Raw genomic sequence first — 16,063 nt, forward strand, 5'->3', positions numbered from 1 at the left:
CCAGGCTCATGTAGGGGGACCCTCCTGCTGATGGCTGGCTGGGTAGAGGTAGAGGAGAGGAGAGGAGAGGTAGAGGAGAGAATAGGCAGAGATCATAGAGATACATTAATAGTAGAAGCTGCTGGTATAAGAGTGCGTCAGCAGGGTTGGAGGTCGGCAGGCCAGCATACAGCTAGACCTGTTGATGGATACAGAGGGGTTGGGGGGAGCAGAGAAACCATACAAGAAATAACATCATCAATGCTGATGGCAGGAGGGTCCCCCTAAAACATGATATAACATGGTATGTTATATAACAACATGTTATATAATATAATGTAACAACATAACATAACAAAATAAAATATCACTGAATTTTCAGAGACTTGTGGCATAGGTAGACACACACACACACACGCTCACACACATGCACAATGTACTCATGCATGGTTAGCACAGCAGTGAACTGCAGATTATGCAACTTTAGCTGAGACTGCAACATCCTCTTTGGAGCACTATTAGTTTCTGGGTTTGCTTTTTGGGTTTCTTATGCTTAAACTACTGGAACATTTTAATGCAACCACAGAAGAGAAAAAATAAAGTCAAAGAATGGCAGTTCTCATCTGGATCATTCTGCTTGTCCTTGTGAACACAGACAAAGGTAAGCATTGCTGTTGAGGACATTTAAAACGCATTTAAAATTTTGAGATGGTTTAAAGTACTAACATACATAAAGTACCCATATACTAAGTCGAAATCATTTTATTTTGTATGTTTGTAATAAACCACCCTAAATGTGTTTCATTTATTTAAAGTAACTTTTGGGAATTTTAAATGTAAAAATTTTATGAGAATTTAAGTATCTTCTGCACTGGTGTCTCAATTTGACAGGTTCATCAGTGATGTTGAGGAAAAGATGTATGTTGGGATTCTGTGTCTCTTTCCCTGAAGAGGAGATAAAAGCCGAGGCTGGACTATGCGTTGTGATACCATGTTCTTTCAGCACATCGTCTTCTTTCACACCCCAGAATATGGTTTGGTTCAAATGTGATGCCTCCAAATCAAAGTGTGCTGAATCAGACATCATATTCCATCCGAACAGACGAAAAGTTCAAGATGGGTTCAGAAAACGAGTGTCACTGCTTGAGCCTGATTTGCGTCTCGAAAACTGCAGCATCATTGTCAATGACTTGACAGAGTCAGACTCTGGATCCTATCAGCTCAGACTCAATGGTTTGAATTATTATGGGAATCAAGAAGGATTTACGTTTCCAGTAAGGGCATTTGTTTCTGCTAAAGGTAGGAGTCTGATGTCTGCAGCACAAAAACACTTCTCACATTTAAATGGCACATTAGTTTGTATCTTTCTTTATTCTTTCCAAGAATTACATAATCTGTCAAGTTGATTTACCATCACCAAGTCTGTAGTTCTCACAGAATACGTATTAAAGTGCCTAATATATTGCAACATATCCTATATGGCTTCATCCAGATGCAATAGATTTAAAATGTTCAAAACTTACCTGCATAAAACCGCTTGAGCGTTGCTGACCCCTAGGGACTGCGAGTAGGAGATGCAGTCCTTTCTGAAACGACTAAGAATTAAAAACACTTCTGGGAAATGTTTCCAAGTAATCTAAAATTATGCCAACATTATCTTAAAACTCTGGATTCCACATGTTTTTCTCTCTGATCAGCTCTGAGCCAGAAGCCCACAGTGACGGTTCCTCCTCTGACCGAGGGCCAACAGGGCTCGCTGACCTGCACGGCTCCTGGTCTCTGCTCCGGATCTGATCCTAAAATCACCTGGACGTGGACAGAAGGAGGAAAGGAGGAGTTTCGCTTCACAGGAAACATTTCTGTTGAGAAGATGACTGAGGTCACACGGAAAATGAGCTCAACTTTGACCTTCAACTCATTGGCTGAATCTCATGACGCCAATGTCACCTGTGCAGTTCGCTACAGGAACAACATTACAACACTTGAGACTGTTACTCTGAATGTGACATGTGAGTAGTTTTCCTCTTTGCTTTTGGTTTCTGCCAAAAAGTAAATTAATTTCTATAACTCGAGTGAGAGTAATGCTGTGATTCTACTTTTCAGATGTTAAAGAAATCGAAGTATCGGGGGCTTTAATTATAAGGGAGGGTGAGACTCTGAATCTAACTTGTAGTCTTGATAGTTTCCCTCCCTCTGTCCTCACATGGACAAAATCTCCAGAAACAACAGAGACATTTTTGCAAATCAATTCCAGCGATTTCTATGGAAGTGATAATAACAGCAGGAGCTTCCAGCAGGAACAAAGGGATGGGATGGCAAGTTTTTCTCTTTCAAATGTAACAGCCGAAGATTCCGGCCAATACATTTGTACAGCAAAGCATCTCAATACGACCCTGATGGAAAGAGTTGACATAAAAGTGATTTGTAAGTAAATCTAAATTATTTTTAAAAAAAATTAAGCCTAGGTCTTCCACATGTATTTGATTCAGATATGATTGTGGTGGTTAATGAAATACTTACAAAGGCATACTTTTATATCTTTTCACAATATTCTCCTTCTAGACCACCCAAGTACAGCATTACTCAAATACTTTAATGGGCTCTTCTATGGCCCTTTCTTTGAGGGACATTTAATCAAAATCTGTTTTGGAGTTACTAAAAACCAAAGAAACAGCAGGTGTCACATAACCTCCTTTGAGGAGCTAATAACACCATAGACAGTCTATGTGGGGACTATTATCTTTACTTGAATTTCAGTGGTTTGGTGTTTATAGTGCTATTGTAACCACCACCAAAACGGTTAGGTGACAGCCCACCTCAATGGTTACAAAGTCATTTTAGCGAGACTTTCAGCAAATGTTGAAAATGGGCTGAGGAACAAATATTTAAATTTGGGGGATATTGTGGATTCTTAAGGGACTCAGCTGCTTGGTAAAGTGCTTTTTGCCTAGTTTTGAAAATTTTACAATACATTTTACTATACGCTTCAGTACATTTTCATTCATGAACTTTCAAGCTGAATGGCAATGACATGTATGTTTTCTTTCCTCTCCTTTTTCTGCCCTCCCCTCTTCCATCACTCCTCCCTTTATGCTGTCAGCAGCACCCACAACAATATCAATCAAATGAATAATTTGTCATGATATGTGGTTTCAGCTGAGCCGGCTGCATTTCAGTAGGAATTGCCTTTATATTCGTAGGCTATAATATATGCATTTATGTGGTATATTATGTTCCACTATTCTTAATAGAATCTTCGTCTTGCTTTACAGATATGAGGAGTCTTGTAATGTCTGATGATAGAACTGTGGAGGAAGGAAACTCTCTGAATCTGACGTGCTGGGTTGAGAGTTATCCTCTGTCTCGTATCAGGTGGACTAAACTTGGTTCTAGTGCAGAATTGAACTATGAAGTGAGTACTGACCAAGAGAACAACAAAATGTCTGCCCTACTGTTGATCCCTGATGTGACTACAGAAGACTCTGGAAGATACATCTGTGAAGCAGCTTTTCTTGAGACCAGTGTTTCTAGTTACACTGATATAATGGTGACCAGTAAGTAGATTTTCCAAGTCTTTCCAATAGATCATCTATCAAAACATATTTCCTTCACAATTTTGCTCTTTCTTTTATATTGTTCCAGTCTTTCCGAGGATTTTAAAATCATCTGGGTGCAAGCTGGGCTCAAAGGTCTTGACCTGTGTGTGCGTCAGTCAGGGGATCCCTTTACCATCCATTAAATGGCGGCGTTTAGGGAACCACACTGAGTACACCGTGATCACCACAGTCTCAAAAAACACCATCAACAGCACATTCAGTCTATCTGCAAATGACAAAAGCAACCCTGCAGTGGAGTGCGTCAGCAGCAACAGCAATGGGGAAATTAAAGAAACCCTCATAACCACAGAGATTACAACACCGGAAGGTGGATATTTCTGAATATAAGAAGAACAAAACCTGCTGCAAAACACTCATATGCAACATAACTATACGTATGTATATATTTCTTCTTTAGTCCCAGTGATTATTGATCCAATTTCTAAAGGAATTTCCTGGCCAGAAGTCACCATTGCCTTTTTGATTGGAGTGATTCTTTCAGCAGCCATTTGCTATTTATTCTCAAGGTGCTGTACGTATAATGTAGTTTAATGATCACTGAAAATCTGTTCATGGATAATTTAAGCAATAGGTCTATCAGTAAACTGTATTTATTTTCTTTAGGAATCTGAAAAACTATGGCAACCGTAATGAACCTCTGGAGATGGTTGCCAGTCAAGGGGATCCATTGGTATCTGTCTGTCTGTCTGTCTGTCTGTCTGTCTGTCTGTCTGTCTGTCTGTGTGGGTGTGTGGGTGGGTGGGTGGGTGGAGAAAGGAGAAAAATGTGTAATGTCAAAGTGAAAACAAACAGCAGTCATAACCCTGAAAGAAGCGTAAGAAGTGACCAAAGTGCTGGGACAGCGTGGTAACAGAGAGGAGGCAATTGAAACAGATGGTGGATTTAAAGACAGTGAAAGAATCAATGTTTCGGATGGCCGGTAGAGGAGACTGCCAGAGCTGTGCAGCAGACAAAATTCTTGACACAAATATTATTTAAAGGATATTTATTATTTTTTGTAATTTAAAGGAGTTTAAGAAATAATCACATAGTCACTTGGTTTCTACTACATTTAGATGCTAAATGGGCTGTTTTTTATAGATGTTTTCAATTTTAAATTTATGCAGTTTCATTGGAACTATTTCTCTCTTCCCCATTTAAGATATAAAAATGTATGAAACTGAGAAACATTTGGTCAGCATAAATATTCTTGTCCCTTATTGCAGCTGTTTTATGATTGACACCAACTGACATTGTTTTCAACAGATATATGCTGGTCTGCCAGAGGAAAAGAATCACACATGCTACCAAAAGGCAGATGGAGAGGGAGGAGGTGGTCTAGAAGCAAATGAAGTTGATCTTGATGCCGGTCTAACAGATGTGGAGTACGCCAACATTGACTTCTCAGTGTTGAAAAGAAATACTCCCAGGAATGGAAGCAAGACACAACAGTCCATGGAAACAGAATACTCAGAAATCATGAAAAAAGAAAAAGAAGGAAGAAAAGAAAATGCCAAAGTGGAAGGTAAAATGACAGAGGGCAACAAGGAAGAGATGGTAGAGAATGAGGAATTGAAGCAAGCATTCTCAGAAGAAGAGAGAGGTGACAACACAGAGGTGTATTCAAATGTAAAAGATATAATGAATGACATATGAAGACGTCAAAGAAGCCTCCTATTAACTGATGATGGACTGATGTATTTGATGGACCTTCAGGTTCTGTTGAGCTTCATTGTTGTGTCTTGTTTGTACAAAAAAAAAACACATCTAAGACCACACTGGCCTCTTAGCACCCTTGCATGGATTCCTACCATCCTTTAAGGAAAATAGGTTTTCTACCGCTGCTTCCCTGGTTTGGCTCTCAGACAGACCACAGATAAAAACCTAGTTAAAACAGGCAGTAAAAATAGAGAAAGAAAAAAGGATGAGAAAGGAAGGAAGAAAAAACACAACTTAAAACAGCATAGCTTAAAAACAACACTTGGGTAAAAGGAATAATTGGTTGATCAAAAGGAATATGTGGAAGGGAGTTCCAGAGTGTGCCAGAAGGGTATGGACCCCATGACGGGCTGGTAGACAGAGGGTTGAGTGAGTTGGAAGGCAGAGGAAGAGCAGTAGTTCAGAGGGATAGTGAAGGGCCTGGAGGAGGCTTCCACTGCGGGGGTTCCTGATAAATACTGGCGGCAGGACCTCCACAGCAGCAGTTCCTGTCACTTGGCCCTCAGCGACCTAAAGAAAACATCAGGGAGGAAGTAGCTGAGTCCGTGAAGTGTGAGGTTACAGTGTTTCCCAAGCGATATTTTTTTAAACTCTGATCTCTTGTTCCTGTGTACACAGCAGTGTGTTAATGAACATTAAGAAAACTGCACATGTGGTGTTGTGATACTGGAGGAGTAGCTGTGTCTGCTAGGCTAAAACTCCTCTTCTGCCAGGTTCCTTGTCACATCCTGCTCTAGGTTTAACTTCATTCCCCCTCAGGAATTTGTCAGGGATGGTTTAAGTACCTACCCTGTAGCAGGGACCTGATTAAACTCTGCAAGAATTCCTGTAAATGTTGGAGACACACCAAAGATCTGGCCCTGTAAAATTAATCTCAAGTTTCTGCAGTGGAAACATGCTGAGTTGGGGAACATGATTTTTATCGTATATGTTATTTAATTAGGGAGCCAATTGAGTTGTTGGAGGACCGGAGTGGGATGGTGAATGGAAGGATTTCTGGAAATGATATGGTAGAGTTTTGGACCTTATGGATGAGAATAGCAGAATAGCAGTGCTATGTGCAGATACATGAATATCTATCTCATGCTAAGCACCCTACAAGAGGCCTACTGTTGTTATGACCTCTAGATGACTCTTCATTTCCAAATGCAACTGGAAGGCATAAGAAGCACTCTTGAGATGTCTTATTGGTGGACTGGTTCAAAAATATGGCAATTAACCTGGAGGTGCTTGATATATAGTTGTTTTTCGACTAATAATTCCTTCTCTGACTGTAGAAAATATATGATAATATATTCTTTATATCTTTTGAATTCACGCTTCCATACACATTAACTTTGGACTTCTATTCATGTAGGGAAGCTTCGCCATTACCCCTTCGGGCTACTCCTAAATTGTGACATTAAAAATGATACCCTTGATATCTTTCTTTGAAAGAAGGCAAATCTTTTTTGGGTGACTCTTAATCTTGTAAATATAGGTAAAGTTAGATTTCTGAACACATTTTGTTTGTAAAGCAAATAGTTGTATAAAAGATAGAAGGATGAAAATGCTGCTTGGATGAACATGGAGTGCGCTAATAAATTCACTTTACATAACTTTACTGGAAGACGGAGAGCATCACCTTTTTCTTTCATGGTTATTTAGATCATTTTAAGTCATTTGCAAACAATTTTGTTCATTCATTCTTCTGAAAGATGAAAAAGACATAAATATGGAAAAAGATGTCAATTTCCTTTGCTGATATTTAAAAGCGGCTTTCTTTTAAAGTTTTCTTTAAAAGTAATCTATGTTGAAACCTTAAACATACAGTAGCCGACATTAGTTCCCCATTTTCAAACTTCATCAGGTTTTAGTCACATTTTTAACGAAAAAAAATGCACAGTAAATTTGAATATGAAATTTTGAACATGATGTCAGGAAATGTTTGCCATTTCCTTTACAACTTCAATCAGCTGTAACTTGCCTGAAACTTAAATAATAAATAGTAAAATAATAAGAATAAATATTGAGTAAACACTATAAAATTTTACAGTGAAGAAAAGGCAGGATTAGAGTGCTCAGTCACATTACAGCAGAGTTGTACTGAAGGCAACAGAATGAGCTGGCAAAGAGTAAATGAAGTCAAATTGATTATCAAAAAATATTTATAGAACTATTAGGACTGGAATTTTTTTGGACCTGTTGACTGGAGCCTGAAAACATTCCAGTGACTTGTTCTCTCTCTCAGTGGGTGTCTACATGTAACTATCTATATATAAAGAGAGTGATGAAGTGTTAGTCAGATGAAATCAGGGGGTCATAACATGCTGTTAGCCTCTCTGGGACAGGTTCCTTTCAGTTCTTGAGGTGACATCATGGCACCTGCCACACCTCCAGCTGATCTGAATGAGTGGCGGCCCTTTTGAGCCGCTGACACCGGCCCACCAGCGTCAGATCATTTCCTATGAGAGGAGAGGAGAGGAGAGGAGAGGAGAGGAGAGGAGAGGAGAGGAGAGGAGAGGAGAGGAGAGGAGAGGAGAGGAGAGGAGAGGAGAGGAGAGGAGAGGAGAGGTTTACCTCTAGAGACTCTGGGGACCACAAGTAGACCAGCATTCTGAGAGTGGAGTGGTCTATTGGGCTGGTAATGCATGTCTAGTGCCAAGAAAATGGACTTCAATTTAATCAAAATGGCAGCATTGTTCTGACAGGTCACCCGTCCCGTCACTGCTGTGTTCTGTGCTTTTAACAGTACTACAGATGAAATGCTGACAGATGCCGAGAAAATAGTGGGTCTTGAGAAGTGTATCGTATATTTTACTCAGCTTTAATATTTGATGCTTCATTTTTTTGCTTTTGGTTCAATTTATTTGGGTTCTTCAAAAACTTTTATTTGCTATGCACTTTAAACCTGCACCAAGAGTCACTTTTTCTAATGGCAGAGAATTAACATTAATTTCTCAAAGCAACAAAAAGAGGAAGAAGGAAGGTGCTTACCCGCAAAAAGCAGTTGGTGAGCAGTTTTAGAGATGGTATGCAAAACCTTTATGGTTTGAAATCATTTAACTGTGGACACTTCCTTTTTCCGAGAAGTACTGCAAACTTTAACGGGTGGCTCCTCTGAGGTGAGAACAAGCATTTATTTGCGTAAAATATTTTTGGGAAAAAATATATCAGAAAACTATTAACCCAAGCTTTAAAATGTTTAAAGTGTTTTTTAAAGCAATAATTATAGTTGCACAGATTCATCAAGGCTTTTGTTTGTGTTCTTTTATTGGGGTCCTAAAATCCTAAATTTGTTTGTAAAATTAGAGAAAAATTAGAAAGAGATTTCTCAGACCAGAAAACAAAGCATTTGCGTTAGAAAGAAAACTGATTTGGCCTTTAAATGAAAATATAGCAAAGTATGTCAAAACAAAAACCTCCTATAATCCTGTAAAATTTGTACAGTGCTTTCTTCTCTTATACTTTTAGATGTCTATCGTTAATTCTGCATGAAGATGAAGGCTCAGACGTTTTGGTTTCTCTTTCTAAGCCTGGCCAAAAGTAGGATTGTCTTCATCACACCACTACATTTTTTTCAATTGTATTTATACACATTTTATATGCAGTCTGACTTTTCTACTCCAACAGATGTTTCTCCTTATTACACACACCAGTACTTCGAACTAGAGGACCGTCCCTTGACTGCTACAGAGGGGTCATGTGCTGAAATCAAATGCCATGTATCAGAATATGTTGATATTACAGATTCAAACTGGTTTTGGATGAAAGACGCAAAATGGGATGATGAAAAAAAGGATTTTAATTCCACTATAATTTATAGCTCCAACAATTCACTATATCCTGTCAGTCCAGCCTTTGCAACAAGAGTGAAATACGTTGGCTCTGCATCCACCACCTGGACGATGCCAAGCTCGTCACCACGATGCAGCATTTTAATCTGCAACCTGGAGAAAGGAGACAATGGAGAATACAGTTTCAGATATAAAGGCAATATTGTCTGGACTACTAAAACAGCGAGGCTCTCCATTAACGGTCAGTGATGATTAGAAACCTTAAAGTTCTCAACACACAGGAAGTGATGTCGTTCTCTAATTCCCAATTGACCAACTAATTTATCGTTTGGAATCTTTACATTTCCATTTGAATGGCTTTTGATTGACACATTGATGAGATTAGAGCCAATCCTTAAATAGATATCGTGTGAAAAGCAAGTTGTGAAAAACGATTCATGTCGTCTCCACTTTAAAGCAGATTTGCAACCAAATAAAATTCTAACCTTCTTCATGGCGATAGATTCCAGCTCGTAGATAAAAAAGTATACAAATAAAAATAAAACTTTACAATCAAACACTGGACTGTGTCTCCCTGCTAAAAACATGCTGGTTAGGCTGATTTGTCAAGTAGTTCCTCTATATTTTGATGTAGTTTGCTTAAACAAATTGATTTAAATTGGTTATTGCATTTATGAATAATGTTGATACTTTTTGTTTTTTAAAAACTATTTAAAAGAGTAAAAACTGTCTGATAATTGCTAAAAAGGAAATTACTTTAAATGCTAATTTAATTCATGCAGTATTGTATTACAGTAACAATTAATTATATTCTATTATTATTTTTTAAATTGTCTGGGGTTTTTTATATTTTCAGCGAATCGGTGTCCAGTCGCTTTGGAGAACCACCCTGTCGTCAAAGACTCTGATAATGTGGTCTTAAGATGCTCTACCGTGGCTTCCTGTCCTCAGGAGCTAATGCTTTCATCTGTACCACGAAAGACTTTCAAATATCAGGAACGCACCAAAACATTTGTTGGTGCCAATTTTACAGCCAGCTGGGAGGATGATGGGATGGAGATTTCATGTCAAGTTCAACTCAACACAGACCCTTATCTGATTCAAAAGATGACGTTACGGGTTGAATGTGAGTTCAGAAACACAGAGCGGATATTGATGTACTGGTTTCACTTAATGGTTCATTTTGTACCTCTTGGTGATGGTGACTGTGTAAAGAACTTTTTTTTTTTTAAATCAAAGACAGATGGGTTTTTTTTCTTTTTATTGGACAGATGAGCCTAAAAACGTAATTGCTGAAGTAACCCCTTTGCTCGTCAAGCAAGGCCAGCCTGTGACCTTTTCCTGCTCTGCCAGAGGTCAACCCTGCCCCAACTTTACGTGGTTTCAAAATGGATCTCAAGTGTCCAAGCTGGCACAGTGGAACATCACATCAGTTGCACCTTCACAAAATGGAAACTACTATTGTGTAGCTAATAACACACATGGAGAACAAAAATCCAATGAGATGAATTTAATTGTTCAATGTAAGTCCGTTCAGTATTTCACAATTTGGAATCTTTTTTTAATAGTTTGTCACATTAAATATATTTTTAAGTTACCAACAATGAAGATGAATTTGCAAGAAATACATCCATCACAGAGATTTTTTTGATAAATTATAACACTGATGAGCTTAAATATCAAACATTTTTCTTTCAGATAAGCCACATGTTGAGCTGAACGAGAGTTTGGGTGAAATCGTCCTTAATGAGGGCAAGACCTTGTCTTTATCCTGCATTTTACTGAAGAGTAACCCAGAGCCTGGGCGCTACACCTGGTATAAAAATCAGAAATTAGTTTCTGATGGTCCCTCCAAACACTATGTGAAACAATTAGAGCCAGATGACAGTGGATCCTACACATGTGCAGCTACTAACAGCATAGGGACTGGAACATCAAACCCAGTTCAAATTAAAGTTCAATGTAAGTTTTATGTAACTCCTGTCTATTATAAGGCTTATGTGCCTCTGCTGTTATGGCTATAGTAATCATTCAATCTAATTATTTTTCAGACAGCCCGAGGAGAACGAACATTTCCCTCAGTAAAGACAATAATGTGAAAGTCGGCCAGAATGTAAATATATCTTGTGTAACGGCTGCCGAACCATTTCCACAAAGATTCTCTTGGTACCGCTACAAAAACAAGACCCAGGTTGACTCACAATTATGGATGTCAACACATAGGAGCACCATAACCTTGAAAGAAGTCCAAAGATCTGATGAAGCCTGTTTTATATGTAATGCAACCAATGCCATCGGTACAGGGGAGAAGAGCAAGCCCAAGTGCATTGTTGTTCACTGTAAGTACTTTAGCTATCGGGGACAATGCTTCATGATATGTATAACTCATGCATGTCTCCATCAGAAACATCAATTTAGGTATAATTTAATCTGGAGCGGCTAATCTGATTAACCAATGACAATGCTGCAACTTTATGCATCAGCTATGAAGACTTGACCTGCTGAAATTCAAATCACTCATGGGAATAAACAAGAAATGTGATTTAAATGACTTAGAATATGGTCTTTGGTGCTAGATGGGCTAATTTATAGAAACACAAACATTCACCGCCCCTTATTATAATACTTTACATATACTGTATTGCATTTACTTTCATATTTATTATTATTTTCCGATTATTTGTTCATCCAGTCAACGTCATTTATTACAATAGAGGTAAACACCACCACCACACCACACAACACCTCGACCCTGGTCGAGGCAGCGGCAGGGAGCACCACATGTATTACGTGAGATTGGAAGAGGCTAAGAGAAGGCTAAAACCTTCTTGATTTTTCAGATTAAGCTTATCTCTCCTGTTAGAAAAACCGTTGTAGTCCTTTACTCGATGGCTACAGCAATCCAACCGTTGTCTTAGCCTTATCTTAGCAATGCCACCATAAGCCATTAGTGTAGGCTGCCAGTCATGAACAGGAGTCAAGGTTTCTTCCTGTTTAATCTTGTTTCTTCGCAGATGCTCCCACCAACCTCCTCCTGGTTATGAACTCTGTGGCCACCGAGGGGGAGCTCGTCACCATTAACTGTACTGTAGAAAGCTTTCCCCTGGCACAGCTCACACTGACAAAGATGCTGGCAACAAACTCCTCACCAGAGTATATTCAGCTACCAAGCCAGCAGCACGTCAACCAACTCAGCTATACAGTTAATGCAACTGCAGCCCATGCGGGTTTCTACAACTGCACTGCAACTAACGCAGAAGGTTCACAGACAAAGAAAAACAAGTTATTGGTGAGATGTAAGTGATTCAGTCACGTCATAATTTTTCAAAAATAAGAACCACAGCATGGGAAGAAAACAAAAACAAGATCTTTCTCTTTTCATTCTACAATCTGTTTGTATATTTACTGGTGATTTTCAGACTTCAGTACTGAACAGGACTGCTAATTTACCCAGACATCTGCTCACTGGGCCTATGAAATGAATCATTGACAGTTTTTGTCACATTTGTGGAAAAATACAGATGCACCCAAAAAGGTGATGGTCCAACCTGAATCCAGCCTCAAGATCAAGGAAAACACATCACTGACTTTGCAATGCAATGCTAAGTCCTACCCAGAAGTGACGTCATTTACCTGGATGAAGTGGATTGACGGAAAGCCTGTAATCCTCCAGAACACCCAGACCTTCACCCTGGAGTCAGTCAGTCCTTCCGACAGTGGACAATACAGCTGCAGAGCCACAAATGCAATTGGAACTGGAAACTCTCAGCAAGCTGTGGTTCATGTAATGTGTGAGTAGGCTGATACAATCAAGAAATGGTATTACAAAAAAAAATCCTTAAATAGTCCTCATGAAGTCTTAACTCCTTATGAAGGAAACGGTTTAATTGCTCTAGAAGACAATAACAATAACTCTCCCCTATTTAGACGCTCCAAAGCAGACAAAGATCAGGATCTTGCCAGAAATGGAGCATGAAGATGGGAAGAGCTTTGTGACCCTGATCTGCAGTGCTCAGTGTTATCCTCCAGCTAACCACTTCTCATGGTACAAAAAAGGAAAGGACCCAGGAAGGGATGCCAAAATGTCTGAGCGTGAGATGTTCACAGTCTTTTCAGACCAACCTGGCATCTACTACTGCATCGCAAAGAATGAAATCAATGAAAGAGAGTCGGAGCCTGTCACACTGTTTGCTGGTGGTGAGTTTTTTGGTCCTTTTCAGCCCTGCACTGAGCAACAATGACGCCCGTTCACCAGCTTTTCTTCCACACTAAAACTCTCTCTTTCTTTACAACACAGGAGGCTTTATAAAGTTCTTCATTATTTTTTTGGCCATTCTTCTTGTTTTTGCTATCATTTTCTTTGCCCACAGGTAGGGTATAAGATATTTTCTGAAAATATTCTGCTGAAACTTCTTCCGTCTATAATCGGTTTTGTCCTTTTCCCCCATTTTTTTAGGCACAAGAATCATTTCCAATGGAATAAAAGCTGTTTTGCTTGTCCGGTGATGAACTGTTGATGCAAGAGTTTGTTTTTCTTGAACAGATCTGAGCCAAATTGTATATTTTATCTATGTGCACGTGTACATTAATTTAGAGCGATGGCAGAGGGAGGAACAATCAGTCGGTGAGTGCAACACCCTCCAGGAGCAGAGATGACCTTTTGCCAGACCAGCCGTGCATGACAGAGGCTCAGCGATGGCAGCCTCATGCAGACAGCACGTAAGACAACAAATACATGCATCGCCTCTGCTCAGCACAAGACGTTTATGCTCCTGCTCATATTGCAACGTGTCCTCATTGGGAAGCAGAATGACTGTTACTGTTGCTGTTGAACAGGCCCAGGTCCAGCTTTGACACCATTTACTATCATCTGCAGCTACATCCTGCAGCAATGGTGAGTTTCCCCGCAACTTCATTAATTCATCATTAAAATACAGGACTGAGAAAAAACAGAAGCCTTGCTGTCTTTGAAACACTCATGTCCGCTCAAATATAGAAGAGTACAGATTAGATTTTTTTTTGTCATTTCCCTTGTGGGATTACTGGGAGTCTAGCCTAGCTGCATATAAGGCAGGGTTCAGCCCTGGATGGGTCACCGGCTCATCAGATCTGAGCATTTGATACCAATGAAAGACATGATTCCAAATCCACAATTGTCTCCTCTGTGCCCCTTCTTAGACGTCCTCTGAAGAAAATCCGGTCACTCAGATGGAAGATGACTCTTTAAACTATGCAGCTTTGCAGTTTGGAAATGGAAACAAGTGAGATTCTCTTTTATTTAAGGTGTCTGGTCTGGCTTTAACTAACAAATTCACAGACCATTTTCTTGTAGGCCGAAGGCAAAAGAAGAGATGAGGGTGGTTGCAAACGCAATAGTGTCTCAAAAACATTCCCCTGAAACGGTAAGACACTTTGTCAGGTTTCTTTTATTTCAGCTATATGACGTTTACCTACCATGCTTGTACTTATGATGGAAAAACACTCCTATAGGTGAACAGGAATAACACCCTAAACTAAAACTGCACTCTCTGCATTGACTTTAGACGGTGGGATCAGAGCTGGAGGACTACGAGAACTTCAGTGTAGCACAAGCTGTCCAACCTTCCAACCAATGGAATGATGACTCAGCAGAAACCAGTGAGGAAGAAATGGACCTCTCCTACACTACGGTGAACTTTTTGCCAAAGTCTGATCGTCTGGTAAAGTCCAGGACATGTGACGGAGAGGAGACCGAGTATTCTGATGTCCAATTCTGAGTCAGCCATGGATGTGTTTTTAAGGTGGCTTTAGTGCTCTGTTGTATATACACTTTCATTAACATGTGTAAAGAGATCAAAAACAATATTGTAACATTTGTTAGTCGCTCAGTGAAAGATGGTAGGACTTTCAGTCACTTTTTCTTTTCCAAAAATATGTGGGCCTATATTCACAGGTATCGCTAAACAAAAAGGTTCCACTTGTACCCCTATTTAAAGCAATTAAATATTCCCGTTTATACAATTTTAACATTTTACTGTCCTCAATTGAATGTATTACATAGACGTGTGTTTTAGGGTGCAATAGGTTTAAAATACTTATCAGTGTGTTTATTCATATAGTTAACAATCTATGGATTTTAAAACTGTGAGAAAAATGGCAATTCTTGTTGTGTATCTCTCTCTTTATAAAAACTATTATATTGTAGCTGTGTATATCTGTTTTTTTTGTCTCTCACATAAAAAGCTAAGTTAAAAATAGTGGTAAGAGAAATGAGGAGACTATAGTGGTAACATTTGACCAACCGCATGAATAAACGAGCTTGTTCAAAGGGCACATTTGGGGGCTGACATTCATTACAGCGGCAATTTGTGGCTGTATAATCTACGTATTCATCAGTGCTTTTATTTGGCTTGCAATTCTAATAGCTAATAACTAAGATGCGCTGTCTTTTGATTATAGACTTACATTTGTTAAGGTCTGAAGTTTTACAGTACAGGAACTACTTCACAGCTCTTAGTGGTAAATCTGGTTTTAACAATTCACTTCAAGGAGTTCAGAGGTGCAGCGTTCATTTTCTGTGCTGTATAAATGAACATCTCTATTGCTTTTGTGCATGGTGCAGAGTTAGTCTCCTAAATGCTTTAGAACAGACCACTTCTTTGGAAAAATAAGTGACCAAAGACCCAACAGCCGCTCTGACTGTGCTCTAGAGAACATGGGCTTTGGATCTGCAAATCTGAGATTTATAGTTCAACAGCACATCATGAGATCTATGAGACTGGTGTCTGTGGAATCTAGACTTCAGGTGACCTCAAGACCAGTGTGAGATCAGGACAGCATGAGGTGTTGCCCTCATGGAAGTAAACATAAGATAATGTCAGAGAAAATATGATGATTATGGCCGGTAAATGTTCTCAGGTAGGCACAAGCTCAGTGAATGCCCTTTCACATCAAAGTCGGGTAATTTGTGAGATCAGTCAGTCTCTTCTAATCATTAGCATGTCCACATTTTTA

At 39.3% G+C, this 16,063-nt stretch overlaps 2 protein-coding genes across 7 annotated transcripts; both read left to right on the top strand.

Moving 5' to 3' along the window:
• The first annotated feature begins 436 nt into the window (after positions 1-436).
• On the top strand, positions 437-6,903 carry LOC105419302 (sialic acid-binding Ig-like lectin 10). Its single transcript, XM_011620785.2, has 9 exons — positions 437-640; positions 871-1,278; positions 1,677-1,988; positions 2,083-2,403; positions 3,252-3,533; positions 3,622-3,903; positions 3,994-4,102; positions 4,200-4,266; positions 4,842-6,903. The coding sequence occupies exons 1-9, from the start codon at positions 589-591 to the stop codon at positions 5,229-5,231; spliced, it is 2,223 nt and encodes a 740-aa protein (XP_011619087.2). The 5' UTR covers positions 437-588; the 3' UTR covers positions 5,232-6,903.
• A 931-nt stretch (positions 6,904-7,834) lies between these two features.
• Positions 7,835-15,380, top strand: si:dkey-24p1.1 (B-cell receptor CD22). Of its 6 annotated transcripts, none has more exons than XM_011618229.2 (17): positions 7,835-8,398; positions 8,724-8,819; positions 8,907-9,311; positions 9,927-10,196; positions 10,342-10,593; positions 10,769-11,032; positions 11,122-11,409; positions 12,085-12,366; positions 12,592-12,861; positions 12,998-13,267; positions 13,368-13,440; positions 13,527-13,572; positions 13,665-13,789; positions 13,907-13,964; positions 14,249-14,331; positions 14,388-14,472; positions 14,614-15,380. In XM_011618229.2, the coding sequence occupies exons 2-17, from the start codon at positions 8,768-8,770 to the stop codon at positions 14,824-14,826; spliced, it is 3,036 nt and encodes a 1,011-aa protein (XP_011616531.2). In that variant the 5' UTR covers positions 7,835-8,398; positions 8,724-8,767; the 3' UTR covers positions 14,827-15,380. The 6 variants fall into 6 exon arrangements, with proteins under 6 accessions (XP_011616531.2, XP_011616530.2, XP_029694070.1 ...); XM_011618228.2 differs by having other exon boundaries at positions 8,748-8,819; XM_029838210.1 differs by having other exon boundaries at positions 7,836-8,398; positions 8,724-9,311.
• Positions 15,381-16,063: the final 683 nt, after the last annotated feature.

This window comes from Takifugu rubripes, chromosome 7, assembly GCF_901000725.2.
Source record: "Takifugu rubripes chromosome 7, fTakRub1.2, whole genome shotgun sequence".
Taxonomy (NCBI): Eukaryota; Metazoa; Chordata; class Actinopteri; order Tetraodontiformes; family Tetraodontidae; genus Takifugu; species Takifugu rubripes.